Consider the following 23,682-nt stretch of genomic DNA (forward strand, 5'->3'; position numbering starts at 1 on the left):
TTACTAAACAATCTCACATAATGATAAATTGAATTGTGCAAATCTAGACATACAACAAATATAATTATGCACCTCTCAAGCTTCTCGAACCAGTAGTCAGAGCAGGTGAACACTCGGGGCCGAAAATATTTGGCATAGACAACAATTTCGGGCTGTCCCACTTGACTTGACATGTTTCCTATCTTAAAAAGTAAGGTCTATACTTAAAATCACCTTTAAATCATATAGCACAAAGGGCCGGAAAACTTTGTATAATAATAGGACCCCAATCTGCAACCCAAACTGCTTGTGTTGTTTTGTTTCCAGCTTCTATCACTTTCTAGTAAAGCAACAACAAAATAAAATTGTTTCAATCTTAAGAATATCAGAGTAAGCCTAACCTTCTCATTCATGTTTATCGACTTCAATAACCCAACACCATTAAAATAAAGCTCATATATTCCTTTACACATCAGTTAATCAGATCATTTTCGCATAAGCAAAACAGCATACCAACACCAAATTTGACCTACGAACACAAGCAAAGTTTACAAAAATTGGTATTCCTTAAACCATGGCAAAATTTCTAACTGCCCGACGGTCGTACTAAATAAGAACATAAACACCTAGGAAACTTCACAACAGGAGACCTTCGAGCTCGACACGAACGCAAAAGAATAAATGAAGAACATAACCTTTAAAACTTCAAAGCTTCATTTTTGTTGTGCTTTGATCTTGTTGTGCATGTTGGTGTGGCGTGAGTCCAGTCGCGGCTGGGAGCGTGTAGGAGACCATCTAAAAAATATAGCCCCACCACCGCAGTCATCTCAACTTTGGCAGCACCGAAGTCTATGCTTGAGTGGTGTTTCTATGCATATATGTATATATGTTTCTCTCAATTTGTTCGGCGATTGCCATGAATAGGTGTAAATGAAGGGAATGCATAACTATATAACACTACAAACACAATACACCATGACAGAATTAGTTATTTATAAATTTGGAATATTATATACATTACAAGATGTGTTTCCTGGCTTACATTAGAGAGGCATGAATCACAGTAGCAAGGTGCAAACCATAGGTAGAGAGACTAATTAGGGGTTGATCTACTGATCAAATTTAATATTAGCACTATATGTGATTGATTTATACACTCACTAAATATTTTTCAGAGTGATTCTTGAGTAGACTCGAGACGGACATGAGGGCAGATCCTCTCCGGCTCGCCTCTGGTCCACAGAAGCTTCAGATCGCCTCGTTTTCTCCCGAGAGCCAAAAACGTACCTGAAACGCCAGATAGGGCAAATTCATCCGTTTATTTATCACCTCTCACATAGTAACGAGAACAAAACATGGAATGAAAAGCATACCGAGGGTGAAAGGGACAATGTAAAGAAGCGCAGGTTGGCCATGACCATCCATCAAGTTCAATGCTACATATGTGATGAGAAGACCTGAACACGGCAGCAAGAAAATCGGCCAACTTTTAAGTTATAGTGCAACGTTCGAATGTCTTGGTGCTGTTAATGCGAGGCGAAGGAGATGTGTATATTGTTTACCTAATCCATAAGCAAGCATCGCCCACAAAAAGTATCCAGCTCGTAGGCTCTTATTTGCTAGCCAATCATACCTGCAATGGATAGAATACACAAAACATAGTAAGAGGTATACTTTTTCCTTAATCCTTTTTGCCCCTAAATACATGAACTTTCACCAAATTCTAATTTTGTACATGAACTAAAATTTCTACTTCTAAATACATGAACTTTCAATCGTTCTGATTTTTCATACATGAACTTTCAATTGTACTGATTTTTCATACAGTTGTCAATTGCTCCCAAATTAATGGTGAGATAGATGTGTGAAATGTACTAAGCGATGTAGTCGGATATTTATGCCATTTCAACTAATCACAATGACAATATTTGCCCATTCACCTAGCCACAATGGCATTAATTTGCCAGAAATTGGCAACCAAGTAAAAAATCATAAACAATTGAAAGTTAAGTGTATTTTGAGGAATAATTTTCAATTCAAGTGCACAACCAAAATTTGGTCAAAGTTTGTATATTTAGGTACAATTACCCATTTTTTCTTATCAATTTCTAAACATAAAACCATAAAGGTCAAAAGCGATAAGAGGTGATCATTCGGTCGGTTCAATCAACTGAAATCTGGGTTTTAAAAAGCATACCTAGGCGCGCAGGGCTTAGTCGAGGCACAGGTCTAGGGCATTTTTAAGGCGAGGCACGCCAACCTACAAGAGACACACAGAGGTGCAGGGAGGCACGCGCGCAAAAGCCTCCAGGCGCGCGCCTTCGGTATTTAGGGTTTAGAATTTTTTATAGCGGTAGAGGGGCATCTAGTGTTGAAAAAGGAAAGGGTGTTGTTGGATCGAGTTTGAGGTCAAGAAGACTTTTAGATAAGGATGGGGCGGAGATGGAAGAGGACATTGGTGAAGACAAAGATGATGGAGGAGATGGGGATGATGCTTTTAATGATGATGATTATTGATTAGTTGCTTGAGATTTGATCATACATTAAGACTTTAAGGTGGTGTTCAGTTCCATAGATAAAATAGTAGTGAGATATAGTATGGGATAAGTTAAGATTGAATCTTGATTAAAGAAGAATTGTTTGGTTGGGTTGTTAATTTTTATATAATTGAAAACATGTTTGGTTTGCAAGATTATATAATGCTAAATTAAAACATATTTACTTATACACCCCTGAAAATACTTCTTCCAAAAAAAGCTCATGTTATATATTAGTTCAGAAATTTTGTTCAAAAATAATTAACACAATAATAGATGATAGAAGAGGAGACTAGAGATTCAAAACGAAAATTCAAGGCCAAAGATGTATAAATTTAAATTACCTCACAAAGTCACAATCTTGAGTCACCCGGTTACAGAGGCGAGAGCTACATAATTTTCGAATTTGGCAAGTGTATAATTGAAATAAAGGGCATAAAGGTAAACCACCGCCCATGACTAATTTTGTTGGAGGGGTTAGGCTCTGATTCTGAATCGGGGGATTAGCTATCAAAGATAATATCCTAGATTAAGTTATCAATCTAATACTATAAACCGAACATGGGCACAATTAATCATGAGATATTATCTCTTGAACCGAACGGGCCCTAAGTATTTATGTGTTTTGAATATTTGTGTGTTTCAAATTAAGTATTTGTGAGTTTAAGTATTTGTGGTTTTAAGTATGTGTTTTTAGTATAAAATATATTATAGGTAAATATATTAGAATTTTTTATACTTTAGTGCGCCTCGCCTACGAAAAGCCCTGCGCCTAGGTTCCGGGGCAGTTTGGGCCTCGGGCTTCTTTAAACCAAGACTGAAATAACCGCAATTCGATCTGGTTAACTGAAATGAGGAAACCAAAATGACCAAAAGAATTTGGGTTGAGCACCGGACCGACCAAAATTTTCTGGAGTGTTTCGGGTTAAACCGAAATAACGCCAAGCGATTTCAATTTTTTTCTCAATGCTTGTTTGCAAGAAAAAAACATCTAAAGAAAAAACAAAAGTAGAATTAAAAGAAACAGAGAAATAGAACGGGACAGTGGAGGCCTGCGTAAGGGGTGGTTAGCATAATTAAATTTGGGGGTTAGTTTTTATAAGGTTTTTCAGAAAAAATTGAAAAAAACAAACATACTAAATTCTAAAAACTTCAGCCGGTTCGGTTTAGACCAAAATTAAGTAACAAAAAATGGAACCGACCAAAGAAAGCTCAGTTTCTCCATAATATTAACAAAACCGAAAACCGGTAAGCTCAAAACTGTACAGAACCGACCAAAATGTTGTGGTCCAGTACGGTTTTGAGGTGGAGAAGGTAAGAATAACAAATGGCGGAGGATTCAAACCTGAGGGAAAATGCAACTAGCAGTCCAGGCAAGAGGATGTCTCCAAAGCCGATGATACTGTAACCACCCCAAGGATCAAATAGACGTGGAATCTTCAGAAGCATCGGGATTCCGTCCTCGCCACTTCTATCGCCACGAGCTACCTTGAAAGGTATAAAGAAAGCAAACTCAATATCTTCTTCTTTCTCAAATCACTTAAGAGATATGCTCTGAGGTTCGATAATCACTCACCACAATCATCACACTTTCTTTGAACAGTGTCTTCGAAACGAACACCCAAAAGATATCATAGATGAAAGCGCAGCTCAAAAGCACAGTACCCACCTGACAAGGTATAAAGAACAAAGCAATTTCAAGTCTGCTCTTGAACTCAGGCTCGGTAAGTCAAAAGTTTTTACCTTAAGATTTGGAATCCGCACTATTTGAAGCACAGTAATTATCAGAGCAATGCCCTGCAGATTGAACAAGATTTCCATGTAAGTTTGTGACCAAATCGAATAAATCACATGTGAGGAATTGGTATGGCAAAAATGTTTATATAAGAATTAAGTAGGTGGCAACAAGTAGGAATCAGCAAAAATTGGGATTTTCTCTCGATCATCAAGTAAATCTTTATCTTTCGATAACCATTCATCAGTTGTGATGTATATACATATATAGGGATAGGATCAGGTAGATCCCTGTCTTCCTATAGTACCATAGATCTCATGCACTTTTGTGTACACAATAATGCATTATTTTACATATAATCATGCATTTTTTGATAATGCATTATATTATATGTATATATATATTTTCGGTTAATACAGTTATGCACTTTTTATAATCATATATGCACTTTTGTGTTCAACGTTATGCACTGTTAAGGGTATCTATGGTACTATGGGAAGCTAAGGGATCTATATAATCACTTTTCTACATATATAAGTATAAATATATATATATATAGAGAGAGAAAGGATCCAATGAAAATGACTAAATATGGTGAGAAATAAAAATGAATTTGGAACGCCCAAATATTCAAATCCTATTATTGAATTAATCGTAAGATATTTCTAAAAATGAATAAATCAATAAAATTCATTAATAAGACGCTTGTAACACACGAATCGTGGAGGGACGAAAATTTCAACACATTAACTTAATACGGCAATTAGTGCATTATAAGCAGCTTATTCATGGATTTTATTGATTATTCGCTATTCCTATTTCTCGCGAAAGATAACAATCTCACTGTATCTCAAACCTAAATATATGTATATAATATATATATATAAGTCAGTAAATAGTGTTGAATAAGGCAGTCTATAGTGTTATTATAACGATTCAGTTAATTGATAAAAATTTTGCTCCATCCGGATATCGAACCCAGGTAAAAATTTAACGTTCTAGATTCATTATTATTTCTCACAATATTTGTCCATTCTCATTGGAACCTCTCTCTCTCTCTCTCTCTCTCTCTCTCTCTCTCTCTCTATATATATATATATATATATATATATATATATATAAGGTTAGGTTTTATGGAGAAATTAATTTTTTTGCGAAATTTAGAAACATTGAACAAATCAATAATTTTGATGAGCATATCAATAATTATATTGAACAAGCATTATGGTTGGGGGTTCGAATCCTAGAATGCGAGATTTTCAACAAATATGTTCGTTCATCAAAATTATTGACATGTTCATCAAAATTTGAACACTTGATTTATTCTTAGTTATTGGACGTTTAATTGAGCTATTTCAATGGTTGAGATTGTTTCTCTTTTCTAACAATATTTGCATTTCTCCATTGAACCTTTCTCTCTCTGTATATATAGGGAGAAGATCAAATGAGAATGGACAAATGTGCTGAGAAATAAAAATGAATTTGTAATATTAGATTTTCAAATCCTATGGCTGATATTTACTTAGAGGGGGCGAAAATTTACGTGGGACTCGAATCCTGAAGGGAGCAAAAATTTTATCAATTAATTGAATACCATTATTCAGTCATTACAAACAGCTTATGCAACACTATATACTAGCTTATGTAGTATTCTCATTTCTCACGAAAAATAACATTCTCACTATAACTAAACCCTATATATATATATAGAAGGATCATGTACGACATAATGTAGAAACACATAAAATCCATGAACAAGAAATTACCAGAGTGAACAAATAAATGTAAGACGTGCACCACAGTAGATTTTCAATCTTGTGCATGTGTTATACTATTTATTTGTTCACGTTGATCATCTCTTGATCATTGATTTTGTGTGTTTGAGCATGTGTTCTCAGGACAAAGCAAGAAGGACGAGACTCTGAGAAAGAACCAAAACTTAATTGGTAGAAGAATAAGAAATGTACAAGTAGTTAAGATGATTTATAAACAAGAGCACAAGTTTCATATGCAAAGACGACAAAAAGGGTAATATGAAATGTCGTGATGTACTTCAAAATAACGAGGCCAAGCAAATGAGACGATGTGGAGAATTTAGAAGTCAACAATTTTGAAGATCTCAAAAAGAGGGAAAAATTGACAATGATTATACTCACAAGAATATCTTGGCCTATCCATGCAAAAGAGACTTCTCTGTAGACAGCCCAAACCACGGCAAAAGCTACGCAAAATGGAGCAACTGCTAGAGTAAGGTATGAAATGGCTCCCAAGATGGGAACTTTAATGAATGATTCTGCAGCTTGCTTGAACCACCTGAAAAATTATGAACGAACCTAGTTTACAATTCATTTCGTCTATACCAATGAGAAAAATGTACCACTATGGCCATTGCCCCTGCGGATGCTCGATGCCTATTTTTTGAGTTCATTTTCTTTTCAAAGGAGCAATAGCTGCGTAGCAGAGCAAAAAGCCAAGAACAAGTGAATCGACATATTCAGCTGAAAGCTTCTGTTCTATACCTAGAAAGTATGGCAACCAAGCAAGTCTGCAAGCCCTGCAAGAAGAAATTAACCAGAAATTTAATAAAAAAATAAAATTAGTGATATTGTCATAATTGTAGCTCTATAAACATCTGACCATAAGGGTAGATGTATACCAGGAAAAATTAAGTTTCCATTCAGTGTGCAAAAAAGAATTGGCCGTACCTCTATACCACCAATGCAGAAGAGAACAACCAAGAGTTCAATGAACCAGTACGACATTAGCTTGTAAATTAGAATCAAGAAACAGGAAGCGATAACAATGAACAAGATTGCAGATGTTGTATTGATATCCACCACACTGCTTCCACCACTACTTTTAATGCTCGGGAATTCTTCAGTACCATCCTATGAATAGTAATGAAGACGAATACACATAGCCGTCAACTCAACAACACCGAAGGACACACAAATTCAACCTTAAGTAACAGACTAAGACCACGCCTAACCTTAAAGAACTTATCTTGTTCTATCGCTGCTTCTCTGGCACTCCACGCAGACCAGTAAGAGGCGCACAAGATTGTACCAACAGCCATCAACCATAGAAATACTTCGGCGATATCTACCACTGGTCTCCATGGAGAGTACAGCTGTACAGAAACTGTATAAAGAATATAGCTTTTGGTAAACAATATTGTGATGATTAAGACAACCCAAAAAATGTTAAAAAAAAAAAAAAAAAAAAGACACATAGCTAGTGTTTGAAACAAATGATATATAGTCATTTCAATTTAAGTTGCAACGAAGCATGACCGATACATTCTTACCTGACGAACCATTTGATAATAATTTTTGCAATGTAGCACCAGCATCTTGGGGGAGCATGACAGCAGGGATCTGTATATCTAGATCAGTCTCGTCAGGCTCACAAACCATCTTGTAAAGTTCTGCAGAATTCAGGAATTGCCGGCATTATTATGCATCACAGCTAAAAAAAATCTAAAATATGCAAATTCATTTTTAACATGATTGAACTGTACCAAATTTTACATGTTATTAAGGATATATTTATCCATTCAGTTCATGTTTCAGTGATCTAGTCTGCGTCACATCAATTAAAAATACAAGTTAAATGCAAAAAGATATCATCTATACAATAGACTATCCTATACAGCTATACTTCAACGATTATAGTTTGAATAAGATTCGGGCAGCACCATAAATTGGATCATGTCCACTCCATTACGCCTCTTTCTCAGGCCACTGTAATGGGCGTTTCTAGACCATCTAACACATATGTTAATGCACCTACTATAGAAGAGTGTGTTAGTGTTGTTATATCGTCCACAAACACAAGCATCCATTACCTTTCTGGTTATTAATAATGAGGACTGCTGAAGCTCCAGCAGCTTCAGCAAAATTCGCCTTCACTGTAAATTTGCACTTTCCGCGGTCCACCATCACGACATCTCCAAGAAACTGTAAGCATTTAGAAAAGAATTCCTTAATCAGCATGTGTGAACATTAATCCCATCCAAATCAGAACTCACAACAATAACCTTTTTCTTGGGAGGACTGCAGCAATCCTGAGGGTCCGATAGAGCCAGGCGAGTTTGATTAGCATTTTTCTCTTTCGATACTATGGTCTTACCAAATCTAGCACCGACACCAACAAATTCCACATCTTCTACGCCATCAACCCAAGTTTGAACTTTTACCTGACAATTGTAACACCACCATATGGAAAAATTCAAAAAAATAAATAAAAGACGCGCAGAACAGAAAGAAATACCTATGCTTCCTAATTATAATTTTTATATTCTTTCAGCTCCAAAAGACTGGACGACGGTACCAGGAAACTACTGATGGTTCAACTATTAAAATGTCTTCAACTTAGGACTATTCAAATAACAATACACATGCACAATCATATTTTGAATATAAATCAGATGTCATCAAAACTTAATCAAGGAGAAAAGGGAAAGAGGAAGAAGCTTTCCAGATTATCAGCAAGACTGTGAATTCGTTCTAGAACTAGGCGAGTCATCGAGACAAATATGCTTGCAGTCACAACAATAATGTCCAAAAACCAAAGACAAATGAGAGAAACATGAAGATAAATTTATATAGAGCAAATTAAAAGCAACACCATGTATATTTCAAGCCCAATTCCTACAACATTAGATCTAAATATAAATGTTATAACTTATAAGTAATTGTAAACTTGTACTTACACACTAATATAACACAGATGCACAAAATAGCATTTCAGAAAAAATCGATAAATTAGATTCTAAACGAGGAATTTTATGAACAAAGAAAATCAAGGATTTATGATGACATGAAGCTTGAAAAGACAATCTCAGTACAAGTAAAACACACTGAATAATCAGACCCGGAAATTAAAAAATAAAAAACAAAAAACAAATATACAAATCTAAATAGATCGTTGTCATTAAAAGAAGCAAACTCAGTCAAATTCAGCTCAAAATCACATACAAACCACACGTTCAGACACCCACACATAAAGACAAGAACACGATTCAAGACTAAATCTTTTTGAAATTAACCCATCATAAAGAGAAGTACGGAACAAAATTGGGAAATTTACGAGCACAAAATCATTCTCGCAACCGGGCTTCTTGGGAGCCAAATCATCATCATGAACAATGTCACCAGCCCACACTCCACCGTAATTGCTTAGGAAAAGCATTAAAGCAGCCCATAAGCAAATCCTCTGAACATCCATCAGAAAATGCGATCAGTAATTCTAACTCCCTTCAAGTTCTTGTTAACTCTCTCACTGCATCTTCTCCACCGCATGACACTTCCACCTCCGGTGAAGTCTAGAGAGAGAGAGAAAAAGGGACTTAAAGAATCAACGGAGTCAACCAAATTAGACGAAGGGCTGCTTTAAATATTTCTTGGTTTTTCAATCTGAGATCGTGTTTCTGTTTATTCTCTCAATAGTTGCAAAGAACATGATTTTGTTGCAAAAATTAATACTCCCTCCCTCCACGAAATGAGTACTCATATTTCCTTTTTCATCCGTCCATGAAATGAGTACCCATTTCCCTTTTTGGCAAGTGTACCACACACATCTCTTTAATTAATACACTAAAAAAGTGGAACCCTTAAACTATTCACACTACACTCCACACATTTCTTAAAACCCGTGCCGTCCACAAACGGGTACTCATTTCGTGGACGGAGGGAGTATAATGAAGTCTGTTATTTAAATAATGAAATTAAGAGAGTATTTTACTGAGTTTGGAAATTGGAGTTATGTAGTGGTGTCAGCCTCACCCACAATTGATTTTCCCATGCCTTTCTAGAAGAAAGTGTTGTAATAATTTAACTAAAAAGGAGCCTAGGAAATGGGATTTGGATTTTTTTTTGTGTCAGTGCATGAAAACTACTTTCCTCCGTTTAATTTGCAGTTTAGAATTGATTAGAATTAAAATTATTTTGAGAAATTAGTGTGAATTAGTGTGGATTTATATTATTTCATGGGTGTTTGATATCATGACTATTTAATCCTATATTGTGTTTGATATCCATAGGATTATGTTGGATTATATTATCTAATACCAAAACTATCCTCATATAATTTTAAAAATATCATGTGTGTCCACCATTACTTGGGCATTTGCATCGATATGCGTGAGGAAGGGTAGCAGAATTTTTATCCAACTTCGCAGTATTAAAGTTATCCGAGGGGGAGGCCGGATTATTAGTATGGGTTATTCCCACAAAATAGCATGTAGAAGTAGGATTAAGTAGGAGTTGACCACATTAATAGAACATGATATCAAACATCACACTAACCTGTATTAATTTACTTTATCCTACCTATAAATCCATATCAAACAGGCCCTTAAGTAGTAGTTCTATTTAGATAAAATTTATTCAGACAAAAAAAATTTAAAAACTTTTAAAAATTAAAAATTACTTTATTTATAAATTTTGGTTCAAATTTAAAAAAAGATTTAGTTAATTTTATTATTTTCTCCATATACATATTGTAGTTTTTTTGTAATTTTTTAACATTTTTTCTATTTTCTATTATTTTTTTGATTTTTTTGTACTTTAAAAATTATTAAAAAATTACAATATAGAGAAGACAATAAAACTAGCTAAATTCTATTTTATTTTGAATCAAAAATTTAACATAAATTTATTTTATAAAAGATTTAACCATATTTTGTCCGAACATATTTTCTCCAAATAGCATTATTGATTTAAATAAGTGACGAGATATGAGAATGTATATTAAGAAAACAAATCATTCATAATAAAATATATATAAAAAAATTGAAAAGTATATTTATTAAAAAAAGTAAAAGAGAGAAATAAATATAGTATTTTTTTTTTAATTAAAAAGAGAGATAAGTATGTGTGAGTCACAATTGCATACAACGTAAATAATAAATTATATGAAATTATTTTTTATGTAATTAATTATTTATTTTAAGAAGTGACGTATTAAAATGAGACATAAAGAGTAATGTAGTTTAGAATATAAAATTTAATAAATGATTAAAAAATATGTACAAAGTGAAGAAAGTGTTCTACTAAAATTGAATAGAAAAAGATATCCATCAAAATTGATGGTGTTAAATAATTGAGCAGATAGTAAATATTAAGTTTAAATAAGGTTTAAAATATAAAAGATATTTTTCCAAATAAAAAAATTATACTAGTCATTTTTATGAACGAATAAAAATAATACTCCAATAGGACTGTAGCTTTTTGTAGTCGAAAGGGGGGGGTACTTTTTTGGATAAATATCAATACTATATCCAATTATTTACCAATTAATGAAAATATCCCAACATAATTATAATTATAATTATAATTATAATTATAAAAATATATCCCACCGGGTCCTCACTTAAGTGATGAGACCCGGGTTCGATCCCTTTTGGGAGTGAATTTGGTGATTGGAGAGATAGGGTGGGCTTGGTGAATTCTTGGAGGGTTTAGGGAACTAATTGTTAACATCTAACATAACTTTATCCGATCAAAAAAAAATTATAAAAATATATCCAACGTTTCAAAGAAATTACATTTATATCTCAAATTATTTCAAGCACTTGAAAAGGAGTGTGTTTCGTCAAAGCACCCATGGAACATATTTGACGTGGGCTAACAATTCGAGTGATGGTATTTGGATAGGGAAGTCTTAATATTTTTTGAAAATACAGTAAGCCGAATGATATCTTTATAATTTTAAGGTGTAATATAAATTGGGGTTAATTGCATGATACACCAACTTTAGCAAAAATATTTTTGACATGAACTTATGAAAGTTCAATAAAATACATAAATTTTTAGAGCCGTTCTAAAATTGACATGCCTACTTTCATAACAATTACAAACCACACCCCATATTTGTACAAAATTTCACAAATTTCCCCAAATAGTTTTATTCAGACAAAATTACTCTTATAAGTTTTCTATATTATAAATTCATAAAATAAGACCCAAATTTTGACTCTCTTTTGTTTGTCTGGCCGTTTACCTTTTCGATGGTGCCCGAAGTGTTCTTCCACGAAAAGTCCTATGCCCTTCGTGTTTATCATATCGGAATTTCTTTTTGTAGAGTTTGTGAAGGAACCCACAATTGATATTCACATACCTTCCTAGAAGAAGTGTATTAATAATTTAACTGAAAAGGAGCCTAGGAAATGGGATTTGGATTTTTTTTTTTTAATCCTTCAGTTCAGAAAAATAAGAGAGAGAAATGAATATGTATTTTTTAAATAAGAAGAGAGATAATTATACATATAGCGTAAATAATAAATTGTGTGAAGTTATTTGTTATATACTGATTTTTAATTTTAAAAAATGACTTATTGAAATGAGACGTCCAAATAAATAAACGTAGCATATTAAGGACGAAGGGAGTAATGTAGTTTAGAGCATAAATTTTAATAAATAATTAAGAAATATGTATAAAGTGAGAAAATGCTCTAAAATTATATAAAAAACGGTACCCATCAAAGTTGACAATGTTAAATGATTGAGTAGTAGTTTGTAAATATTAAGTTTATACGAAGTTTAAATCTAAGGAATATATATTTTCAAAAAAGAATATTACTTCATGAACGAACAAAACTAGTAATAGGACTATAATCAACTTTTTGGAGTTGAAGGGGGTACTTTTTTGGATAAATATCAATTGTTATCCAATTACTTACAAATTAACAAAAATATTCTACCATAATCATAATTACAAAAATGTATCCAACGCTTCAAAAAATGTATCCAACGCTTCAAAAATGTATCCAACGCATCTTTATATTTTTTTAAAATACAATAAGCCAAACGACGTCTTTATAATTTTAAGGTGTAATATAAAATATTGACATCATTTATTTTTATCGACCTAATATTACACACATACTTCCTGTTATTTTATTTTTTTTCTAATAATGAGAGGAAATCACAATCGTTGTCTAAAGTGTGTACTTTATATAACCTCGCTTTGTATAATAGTCTATAAATTAGATAAGAAAAATGTGCCCGTAATAGATTTGAAATATTGTTAATATTTCAAACAAAATGCAAAAAAATTGGATTAAAAGGTGATACTCTCTTGTGTAAATGTCTAACGCACATTGTATTAGTATTCACTATCAAAGTTGCACCTAAATTTTTGTCAAATATAAATGGGAAAGGTTGTACAATGAAACTGAGATATATTGATCTTTCTTCTTATTTCATAAACATCCAGAAATAATCTATCGTGATTAGCATGATAAAGAATATCTGGAAAACGGTATTAGTCAGTTATAGATATTTCAAATTATAAGTTTAATTTTTTTTTCATTTTCTCATTAAAAAGGATCAATAATGATTCCACATTTTCTCAAGTTTAAACTTATTAATACAAGTCTTACAAAAAATTAAACGCAGTTATTGTTATCATCTCATCCGCAGATGGCTAAAATAGATGGTTATAATTGATTTCTATAGATAAACTGGTGGGGAAAAAATATGGATATAATTTGACTACACGATGAAATCTCGTTAGAATAGAAAGAGATCAATTTCAAAATATAGTATTTTTTTTAATTTTCTTTCTTGCATTTTTCGATTCAACTATATGCATATTTGGTTTAACTGTATGCAATTTTTGTGTTTAACTTTAAAAGTAAAAAGTATGAATATTACTTTGATTGCAAGACACAATCCCATTAAAATAGAAAGAGATTAGTTTCAAAAATTTCTAATTTGTTTTAACTTGTGTTTTTGTGTTCAATAATATACATGTTTGTGTACAATTGTATGTATTTTTTTTTTTGGGGGGGGGGGGGGGTTAAAGGCCGCAACACAATAGACTCGAATGCAAGACATTTGACATCTGATCACTAAGTTAAAACATGTACACAATATATGTACCTTTTGTATTTAACAAAATCAATGAATAAGATTAAATAGCATAATAACTAAAATTTGAGCAATATATATATATATATATATATATATATATATATATATATACATGGGCGGATGTACTTCCAATTTTTTTTCTATATATATGTAATATATTTAGCTTAATATGTACATAGTTCAATTCATAGCCCAGTCTAGCCTAAAAAAAAGATAATTTTTTTAACCTAATAATAAAAATTAATTTATTTTATTAAAACTAGAAAAAAATTAAAAAATGTATAGATGTAGTTCTTTATGTGCTTCAAATGTACCTATTATTGAATCAATAAAAAGAGTACAACTATATATTATATTAAATGATTGATTTCTAATTCTAAGTCCATTAAAATTCTACTTAGACAAAAAAAAAATGTACAGACTGTCCAAAAAAATTTCAGCTCACCCTATCAACAAATTCTAAATCCACCCTTGTATATATATATCCTAAATTAAGTAAATAAAGAAATTTAATGAAAACTTTTATACTCTTAAATAAATAAATAGCTGATGGAATAAGAAATGATATCCTATGCCTCTAACGCTAACTTCTTTGTAGGTATATATTTATTTATTGAGGAAGTCCTTTGCTCTAGCATCCGTTTGATATTCTAATAAAATATGTATAAGTGTTCTATAGACTATGTGAGCAGTTGCATATGAAAATTTGTGTTATTTATTGGGGCATCTTGAATACTCAGCACTATTATACAATAATTTTAGCGTTAAAACAACGCAAAATTTCACTTTCATCTCCACCCGTATGCTTTATTATACAGAAAAAAGAAATATTCAAGATGATACATTTTAACTAGTCTAATTTTGATTAATTAGTGAAATTTATTGTAACGAATACAAACTAACAATAATAATAAGGGTTAAGTATCAAATTGCCCCCTATCGATGGCGTCCCTATGGCTTTTAGCCCCCTAAAGTCAGGGGAAGAGCTGCCCACTACCTCAACATGGCTTTTTGGCACCAATTTCTCCCTTATCAATAGGGGTCCCCCTCGCGTTTAGCCCCCTAAAGTCAGGGGGGAGAGCTGCCTCCGTCGAAAGGCTGGGGGAAATTGGTGCCAAAAAGTCACGTTAAGATAGTGGGCAGCTCTCTCCTCTAACTTTAGTGGGCTAAAAGTCATAGGGACGCCACTGATAGGAAGCAATCTGATACTTAACCCTAATAATAATAATAATAATAAAACAAATAAAAAGTTAATGCATTGAACAATGACATTCTATTGCTAGCGCAACGCTATTCATTACCTCTAGCGGGACAAAATAATGCAGGTCGAAATACTTTTAGATTCTAAAATAACATTTATATCCAAATAGCGGGACAAAATAACACACGTCCAAGTATTTTTAGATTCTAAAATAACATTTGCATTCAAATAGCGGGACAAAATAGCGCATATCGGAGTATTTTTAGATTTTAAAATAATCTTTACATCCAAATAGCGGCATGAAATAGTGCAGGTGGAAGTATTTTTAGATTCTAAAATAACGTTTGAAGTCAAAATAGGACAAGATTGTAGATGGTTTTATTAAGTTAAAATAATAACTTACGTGTTACTCTCTCCGTCCCAAGAATCTTGACGCGTTTTCCTTTTTGGGCCGTCCTACGAATCTTGACACGTTTTCTTTTTTGGTAATAATTATTACTTTTTCTCTCCTACTTTATCACCTTTATTATATTATCTTTCATATTTTATCACTTTTATTACCTTCTCTCTCCTACTTTATCAATTTTATACTTTATTAATTACACACTTAAAACACTAATCTACAACTCCTTAATTCTCGTGTCGAACCCAAACGTGTCAAGACTCGCGGGACGGAGAAAGTACTTTGCATCGTTAGGTGCTCATATAGATGTTCGTGTTAGCACATGTAAGATAATGTCACTATTTATTATGTAGACTCATATGTCAATTGAGTGGAGTATTAATTAGGGGGAGGCTTGATTAGAAATAGACTTGTAAAAGGATGTGCTTACACTTAAAATATTTTTCTTAATTAAGTAAACATTTATATTATCTAGTGTTTTTTTTAGTATAGAATAGTATATTCATATTATGTCTATTTATAACTTATAATAAGACGAAGCAACAATTATATGGAAACAGAAAGTTGATTAAACGCGGCTACCATTTATAGTTGAGTGGCCCATTAGTCAGGTCACATGGCTTCTTCCTACCTCCAATTTTCTACTTGAATTTTGAAATGAGTTTTATCTTATTTTATTTTCACTCAAGATATTCATTTTATTGTTACTCAAAAATAAATAAAAAAATAGTGGCATGCTATGAATCAAGTTTGGCCCTTAATTAGTTTGTGTTCTTGTGCATTCAAGCCTTTTTTATATTTTTTTTCTTTAATAGAATTTCTATTTCAGCATTCTTACTCACAAAGTAGCTTCTTAGACCTAATTAAAATGTACATAATTTTAAAATCTAAGTTTAACATGTATATAATCTTAATATTTCTATCATCTCCATCCGAGATAAATTCCTGAAACTGGCTCTGCAGACAACATATCATGCAAGAGAATAGAATAGATAAATCATGAAGTTAAGAGTTCACAAAAAAAAAAAAAAGGTTCATAATTCTTGTTCCTTAATAATAATGAAGGAAAAAAATAGGGGGTATGTAACAACCGAATCGATAGATTTTAATTTCAATTTGGTTTGATTTTAATTCACATCAATTTGGCTGTTTACAAGAGCAGAAAAACCATAAATACAAATTAAAACCAGCATAAATTGGCTGTTTACAAGAGCAGAAAACCTAGGAGAATGACATAAAACCAGCTTCATGTATACTTACGAAAAAAAAAAAAAGATACAAATTAAATTAAAATTTGGCTGTTTACAAGAGCAGAAAAACCATAAATTGGAAGAATGATTATCTACATATGAAATGTTCAGATCTTCAAAACTGCAACCAAGAGCCGGTATATATGAAGGCACAAAAGTTACTACAACTATTGTTTCGAGTTCTTCAATTTTAGTCTCAACATATGCTAATAATCTACAGCCCTCAAACATTTAAGTGGGATCAGTAATATGATCAATGACAATTACTTTACATTAATACACTTCCTTACAAAAATTGGAGCTTCTCAGTTTGCCAAAGACAACGAGAGGGCGTCTAGGTAACCACGCGACCTAGTTCTGCAAGAAGATGAAAATCGGCCCAGAAAGAGACGATAATTTTTCAGACAACTCAAAATGCGAAAAGGGACAGATTCAGCTCAACTTAAATTCCACCTGTCTAGCTAGAAATAGATTGGCACAGCATAGGTGAATGATAAAACAATGAACTTTTTTGTACTTGAGTGTTAAATCCCATCTTAGACAAAGCATAGCCCGAGGAAATACATCAAGGGAGACGGGATCACGTACATACCATCTGCACGTTCAGGTGAAACTGTCGTGGTATTTGAATGCATTTGCAGACTCTTCAACTACGTGATTTACCAAGCACAAGACCACAATAATGTGCTTATGCTTATCAAACAGCCGTTTGCTTTGAGCTATTAGCCTCGATCATTTTCTGTATGGTTGGTATACACTAATGGCTCTCTGGCAACCTGTGGCAGCATACAGAAGTAAGAGCATAATTCATATTTTCATCTTTTGTGCAAACACAATTTATCGAATATACAACTAGGTTGCATTTACTTTGATGGAAAAGGAGAGAATGCATATATTTTTACTCATTTTCCATCCTTTTCACATGTTTACTATGATAGAAAATTTTCTCCGGACATGGTGGATATTTTCTCGGACAGCTCATGTTCACTCATTTTCTCTCCAATGTTGGATAATACTTATTATCTTTGGGTAGTGGTGTGAAAATATTTTCCAACATTTTCTCATCTTTTCATCTCTAGTAAACATATGATAAAATAGGAGGAAAAGATAAATATTTTCTCACATTTTCTTATCCATCCTTTTCCAATGAAAATTTTACAACCAAAGTAAACGTACCCTTAGACGTAAAGTAATTGAGCCAGAAATCTAGAAATCTCCACCCATGAGCTCATTTTTTTATTGACAAAAGTTTCTATATTAACCGTCAAGTCCAATTTATGAAAGAGCTGCTTTGTTTCTGCTTGACTGGTGAAGTGGAAGAAGAATTAAGCTATAAGAAAACTGATTTTCGAAAATACACAGTATATTACTGGACAAAGTACCTCCATGGAAATTCACTCGTATCGATTCCAGCTTGGTGAAGCTCATCTACATACTGTAATGCTTCTCGGCATTCCTCCCGATCATCAAAGAACTCCTTCTTTTCACCTTCTATTTGATATGTTTCATGGCCTTTACCAGCCACCACCTGTCGCAAATGCACAGCTAGATGAGAAAATATTAAGGACAAAAGGTTGCAAATGAGCTTTCTCATACCAACGTAGAGAAACAAGCAGAAAAAAAGGTACTTTTTATTTACATCTCAATACCAAGACAAATACCCCTCCTCATTCACACGTTTCTTTTTGTTGCTCTAAGTCAGAATAACACTATTTGAGCAATGGTAGCTATATTTATGACATAACTTATAGCTTAATTATCTCCTATTAAGTATTTCTTGATCAAGAAGAGAAAAGCAAGGTTTGCCAATGATGTATGTGGTATGCTACGCTCTAGGCTGCCAACAGTTCATCCTTCAAGTACCTCACTTTCCAATCTCACATCCCACATTATGCATTTTGCAGAAAAAATCAAGATACAATCTCATATATGGACAGACCATACATTTGCTCAAACAATATGTTCCTTTTTCATGGACAAGGTAATTGATTGACTAAATAGTTTCTCTGTGGATGCAATCTCACAGTAGTTGTTTCTAATTTGGTTTCTCGTCCCAAATTTGTGCAGAAACGCAAATCAAACCAAGCAGCATAATGTTCAAGAACTTACAACCATGTCGCCTTCCTCGCCCATGGCTACAGCACATCGTACAGCTACCCGTCTAATATCATGTAAAAATAGTCTGTGGCCATTAGGAAGAGGTGGATAGTAATCATTCTCTCCATGTTTCAAGTAATCTTGCATGGTCCAACCCACTCCAGCCAGCATATCATCCAAGATGTCCACTGGTAATAACATCAAGAATGAAAAGATTGATAAGAGAATGGGTGGATGACGAAAGATTCTATCGAAAAAATAAAAATCACAGAAGGAAAAAACTCTTGAAGAGTATTACACATATCTTTGTAACTAGAGTTTATTACTACTATTAGTATTAGTTTCCTTGATATGATTACAAAAGTTGGGAAGAAGACTTGAACTCCAGAAGAGCCCAAAACTTATCTTCTTACAGCTACAGCAAATTTAAGAATCTCAGCCCTCAAGGATATGTTAGCTATAATATGATTCATCCCTACGTATGCATTTGGGGATAGTTGAATACCCATTGGCTCTGTTTATGCAATTGTCTGGTTTCTTAAATTACAGAAGCTCAAAGATTTTGGCACGATCCAAATGATTCTTTCATCATCTGAAATATGCTTTATATTGAAGAGCAAGTCACGAGAAAACTTCTCAAAAAACAAAGAAAAGGCTTAAATCATTTTGAAGCGTGTCGTTATGTTTCAGAAAGCAAATGTAACTACTTACAAGGATCTTCATTTTTCGGATTGTCCGATGTCAAGATAGTGATATCACTTTTTTCTGTGGCTATCTTTGTCATCATTGGCCTCTTCCCTCTGTCACTTTCACCAGCACACCCACACACTTCAAGAAACAGTAGAAGAAAATGGGTCATAAGTGGAGATAACTCCCAATAGAAGCTACAAGAAAATCATGATAAATCTTCCCATCTTAAACTTGTTTCTTATAATATAAGTAATTCTTTAAATAAGATTCAAGTAAGTTCCGGAAACAAGAACATGCTTCTTATGTCACAAGTGGGAGAACAAAAGGTGATGAAAAGGAAATCCATTTTATGGAAAGTTATAGGTTGAAATTTCAAGATCAGGCTAACATCCAGTATTAAATTGGCATTCATGAGTTTTCTAATGAACTTTACACGTGTTCAACAGAAGGTTCAGAATTTGAAGAAAACAGATCAAAAGATTTTATACAAAACTTCTCTAGTGTGAAATATCTTGTACCCAAAACTCAAAATACACAAAAGAATATCCATATTGAGTTTGATCCTAAAGCAGTGTGTATTTGTCTTTCACGTAATATACAAGAAACCATCAAGTTAGAATGATCCAGAACTTATGTCAGTAATGCCATAAATTTTCTTCACATTTTTGCTGATGATCTGCAGTCATACCTGTGGCAAAGTGCATACATAGCTCCTACACATTTACAAGATCCAAAATATCCAACTTTCTAATCCCTTCTAAGTTTCCATGAATCTCGTCTAATTTCTCATTACTGTAGGCTTTACTACTCCTCTACATGCTATGCAAGTTTATTCAATTTTCTTACATCGTCCAGTCAGAGAGACAGCTTAAAAGAAAACCAGGAAATATGTCCGACTTTTCAGAATTATCAACGTTTCAAGGTAGCTCAAATATGTTAAAAAACAGAGCCAAGAATGCGCATTCAGAATTCATCTTCACTTGTAATCCTAGAGCTACCATATAGAAAGAGGATAAAAAGGAAAGGAGAGAGGAAGTGAGAGAGTGAGAGACTAGTAGAAAGCAAGAATTGATAATTTAAGATATTAGCAAAAAAGCATAAAACTGGATGCTTTAACACATCAATGGAGAGACTGAAGTACCAGTGATAATCCTCCTAGGGTTAAGCTCTCTCACATAATCAAGAAGTTTAGATAATGCATCGGGAGTATGGGCATAGTCCACAATAACGCCAAAAGCCTGCTCCTCGTCTATCAACTCACACCTGCCTGGCACTGCATCGACCTCTTCAATTCCTCTGACAATGTCCACCAAAGGGGCCCCAACTGCAATTCCAACGGCTACAGCTGCAAGAATGTTGTATATATTATGCCTCCCAAGTAGCCCCGACGAGATCTCCAATATACCTTGAGGCGTATTCACCAAAACCTGAGTCTCAAACAGAGATAACTCAAATTTCAAAGGATGAACATCCGCATTCTTATTTTCCATTGCATAGGTCACAACGGGTACATCGGGATTCCCCTGCGCAATAAAGAACATTGCATTTGGGTCATCAATGTTCACAATCTTCCGGTGGCGTGATGGGTCCACCATCCTCTGGAAAAGCTTAGCCTTTGCCTCCCTATACTCCTCTTCCGTCCCATGAAAATCCAAATGATCCCTAGTCAAATTTGTGAAAACCGCAATATCAAAGTCAACCTCGTCACACCTCCCTAATGCCAACCCGTGAGATGAAGCCTCCATCACCAATGCCTCCGTACCGTTATGCACCATCTTGGCAACCAACTTCTGCACCAAAACTGCATCGGGGGTGGTATTACTCGACTCCAACTTGTTATCCCCGTGAATGTAATACCCCACCGTGCTCAACATACCCGTCCTCAACCCCATTGCCTCATACATGGATTTGATCAAATGAGAAGTTGTCGTCTTGCCATTTGTCCCCGTGACACCAATGACCGACATACCCCTAGACGGGTGCCTAAAAAACGAAGCCGCCAATGCAGCAAGAACTACATTGGTGTCCTCTACAAGGACCAAGGCCTTACACCCCAATGTGCTCTGTATATCTACCTCCTTACTCGCCACAACCGCCACAGCGCCTCTCTTATCCGCCTCCGATAGATACAAATGCCCATCAGTCTTCCTCCCTACACAACACACAAACAAATCACCACTCTCAACGACACGAGAATCATGCGAGATCCCACTGATTTCCACCTCTATGTCTCCATAAACCGATACAGGAACCACTTTGCTCTCGTCTAACAGCTCAGCTAAGCTCATTCTAAACTTAGGTTCCACAATTCTAGGTTTAGTTTTCCCAAATTCATCAAAATCAATATCAAACGAGCTCGCAAAATCACCATCACTCACCTCAAATTCAGACCTGTCCGCGCTCCCCTCGTCGCTCTCATCACCAGTGAGCCCGTGCAGCTCGTCAATTTCCTCCAAATCGACGACTTCTTCAGGCTCCAATTCATCAGCAACCTCAATTTCGGGCTCGGCATTCTTCTTCGGGGCAGGCTTAATCAGCCCCTGCTTGATGAATTCGCGGCGTTTCAGGGCAATCGCCTTGTCGATTTCGCCGAAGGGATCGTCTCCGGTGTCGGCATCGATGACTGAGTCAGGGATGTCGTCGGTCTCCTCGAGCGCCTTGAGGAAAGTGGGCTGGTCTTTCTTGTATTGCTCCTCCTGGAGCTTGCGGGCCCGGGAGGCCTGGCGCTGGATTTGCTGGAACTTGTTGACGCCGTGCATGGAGTCCTCGGGGGCTTCGGGGGGGTCCTCATCCGACGGAGTTGGGTAGTATTTGCCGTCGGCGCCGACGGCGAAGATGGCGGTGGAGGCGGAGAGAAGGGGCGGCTTGAGGAGAAGGGTGAGTGCGGTGGGTTTGAGCTTTGAGGAGTAAGAGAGAAGCGGCGGTGGAGGGAAGGGTGGGAGAGAGAGGAAAGAGAGGGGCATGTTTGCTCCTCTGTAGAGAGAGAGAGAGAGAGAGAGAGAGTGGGTTTAGCTGTAGCAGTGGAATGGATAGGGGTTTTAGGAAAGAGGGAAGGAAGGAGTTGAAATTTAGAAGTTGCTGCTGCTAACGATAAACGACTAGAGATTTTAATTTTATTTAAAATCTTTTCATAATTTTTTATTTAAATTATATATTTTTTTAAGGGTTATGAACTTAAGGCCAAAAAATATACGAACTTTGAAAAAAATTGCAATTTTCACCTAAACTTTCAATTAAGCCAAAAAAATACATGAATTTATATTTTTGTTGCAATTTTCACTTAAATTTGACTTTCAACGAAATTGAAACTTAATTAATAGTCAATATTAAGTCAAATATATTAAATTTTGCTTTATTAGACCGTCGAACTTCTAAATATTCATCATCATTAGAAGTTAGACCAAGATCAGGTGAAGTTCCGACTATCAATTAAACTATAATTTCGTTGAAAGTCAAATTTAGGTGAAAATTACAACAAAGATATAAATTAAAGTATATTTTGGCTTAATTGAAAGTTCGGGTGAAAATTATTCTTTTTAAAAAATTTCTTGTATTTTTTTTTTGCTATAACTCCTTTTTTAATGGCATACTTCATCTCCGTCCTAATTCAATAGTCCACGAGACTTTGGCACAAATATCATCATATCACAAATAGAACATACAATATGTATAATTCTCTATGTATTATGATGTCAGATTTTGAAAGACAGTTTTTTTTTTCAACTCATGTTCTTTACTAAACAACATAAGATAGATGCCATGAGGAGTATAATAAGTTTTTTAGAAAAAAAAAATATTTTCATAATTTGTTATGCTGGAGAAACTTGAAAATCTGATTTAAATTATGATATTTAAATTAATCAATTATGATATTTAAATATAGATAATGATATAATAATAATTTTTAGTTCA

General features: G+C 34.1%; 2 protein-coding genes across 3 annotated transcripts; both read right to left on the minus strand.

Annotated features, from left to right (window-relative positions):
• Positions 1-955: 955 nt before the first annotated feature.
• On the minus strand, positions 956-9,730 carry LOC130994771 (signal peptide peptidase-like 2). Its single transcript, XM_057919833.1, has 14 exons — positions 9,343-9,730; positions 8,291-8,449; positions 8,099-8,210; positions 7,559-7,678; positions 7,241-7,392; positions 6,957-7,139; positions 6,771-6,805; positions 6,408-6,564; positions 4,260-4,313; positions 4,093-4,185; positions 3,862-4,004; positions 1,542-1,612; positions 1,353-1,436; positions 956-1,266 (listed from the first exon to the last, which is right to left on the minus strand). The coding sequence occupies exons 1-14, from the start codon at positions 9,478-9,480 to the stop codon at positions 1,151-1,153; spliced, it is 1,617 nt and encodes a 538-aa protein (XP_057775816.1). The 5' UTR covers positions 9,481-9,730; the 3' UTR covers positions 956-1,150.
• Positions 9,731-17,040: 7,310 nt separating this feature from the next.
• LOC130994772 (UDP-N-acetylmuramoyl-L-alanyl-D-glutamate--2,6-diaminopimelate ligase MurE homolog, chloroplastic-like) lies at positions 17,041-22,833 on the minus strand. 2 transcript variants are annotated; one of them, XR_009091926.1, is made up of 6 exons: positions 20,912-22,833; positions 19,792-19,908; positions 19,093-19,268; positions 18,366-18,511; positions 17,576-17,759; positions 17,041-17,340 (listed from the first exon to the last, which is right to left on the minus strand). XR_009091926.1 is itself a non-coding variant. In XM_057919834.1 (5 exons), the coding sequence occupies exons 1-5, from the start codon at positions 22,731-22,733 to the stop codon at positions 17,741-17,743; spliced, it is 2,280 nt and encodes a 759-aa protein (XP_057775817.1). In that variant the 5' UTR covers positions 22,734-22,809; the 3' UTR covers positions 17,041-17,740. The 2 variants fall into 2 exon arrangements, 1 of the variants encoding a protein (XP_057775817.1); XM_057919834.1 differs by having other exon boundaries at positions 17,041-17,759; positions 20,912-22,809.
• Between the last annotated feature and the right edge of the window lie 849 nt (positions 22,834-23,682).

This window comes from Salvia miltiorrhiza, chromosome 7 (assembly GCF_028751815.1).
Source record: "Salvia miltiorrhiza cultivar Shanhuang (shh) chromosome 7, IMPLAD_Smil_shh, whole genome shotgun sequence".
Classification (NCBI taxonomy): Eukaryota; Viridiplantae; Streptophyta; class Magnoliopsida; order Lamiales; family Lamiaceae; genus Salvia; species Salvia miltiorrhiza.

Coding starts and splice junctions, on each gene's coding strand:
- LOC130994771 (XM_057919833.1), bottom strand. CDS start 9,480: ATGGATGTTCAGAGGATTTGCTTATGGGCTGCTTTAATGCTTTTCCTA. Junction 6,806..6,956: donor TCTGCATTGGTGGTATAGAG/GTACGGCCAATT, acceptor TTCTTCTTGCAG/GGCTTGCAGACTTGCTTGGT. Junction 1,267..1,352: donor CATTGTCCCTTTCACCCTCG/GTATGCTTTTCA, acceptor CTGGCGTTTCAG/GTACGTTTTTGGCTCTCGGG.
- LOC130994772 (XM_057919834.1), bottom strand. CDS start 22,733: ATGCCCCTCTCTTTCCTCTCTCTCCCACCCTTCCCTCCACCGCCGCTT. Junction 19,909..20,911: donor CCCTAGGAGGATTATCACTG/GTACTTCAGTCT, acceptor TGTTTCTTGAAG/TGTGTGGGTGTGCTGGTGAA. Junction 19,269..19,791: donor TCCGAAAAATGAAGATCCTT/GTAAGTAGTTAC, acceptor TGTTATTACCAG/TGGACATCTTGGATGATATG.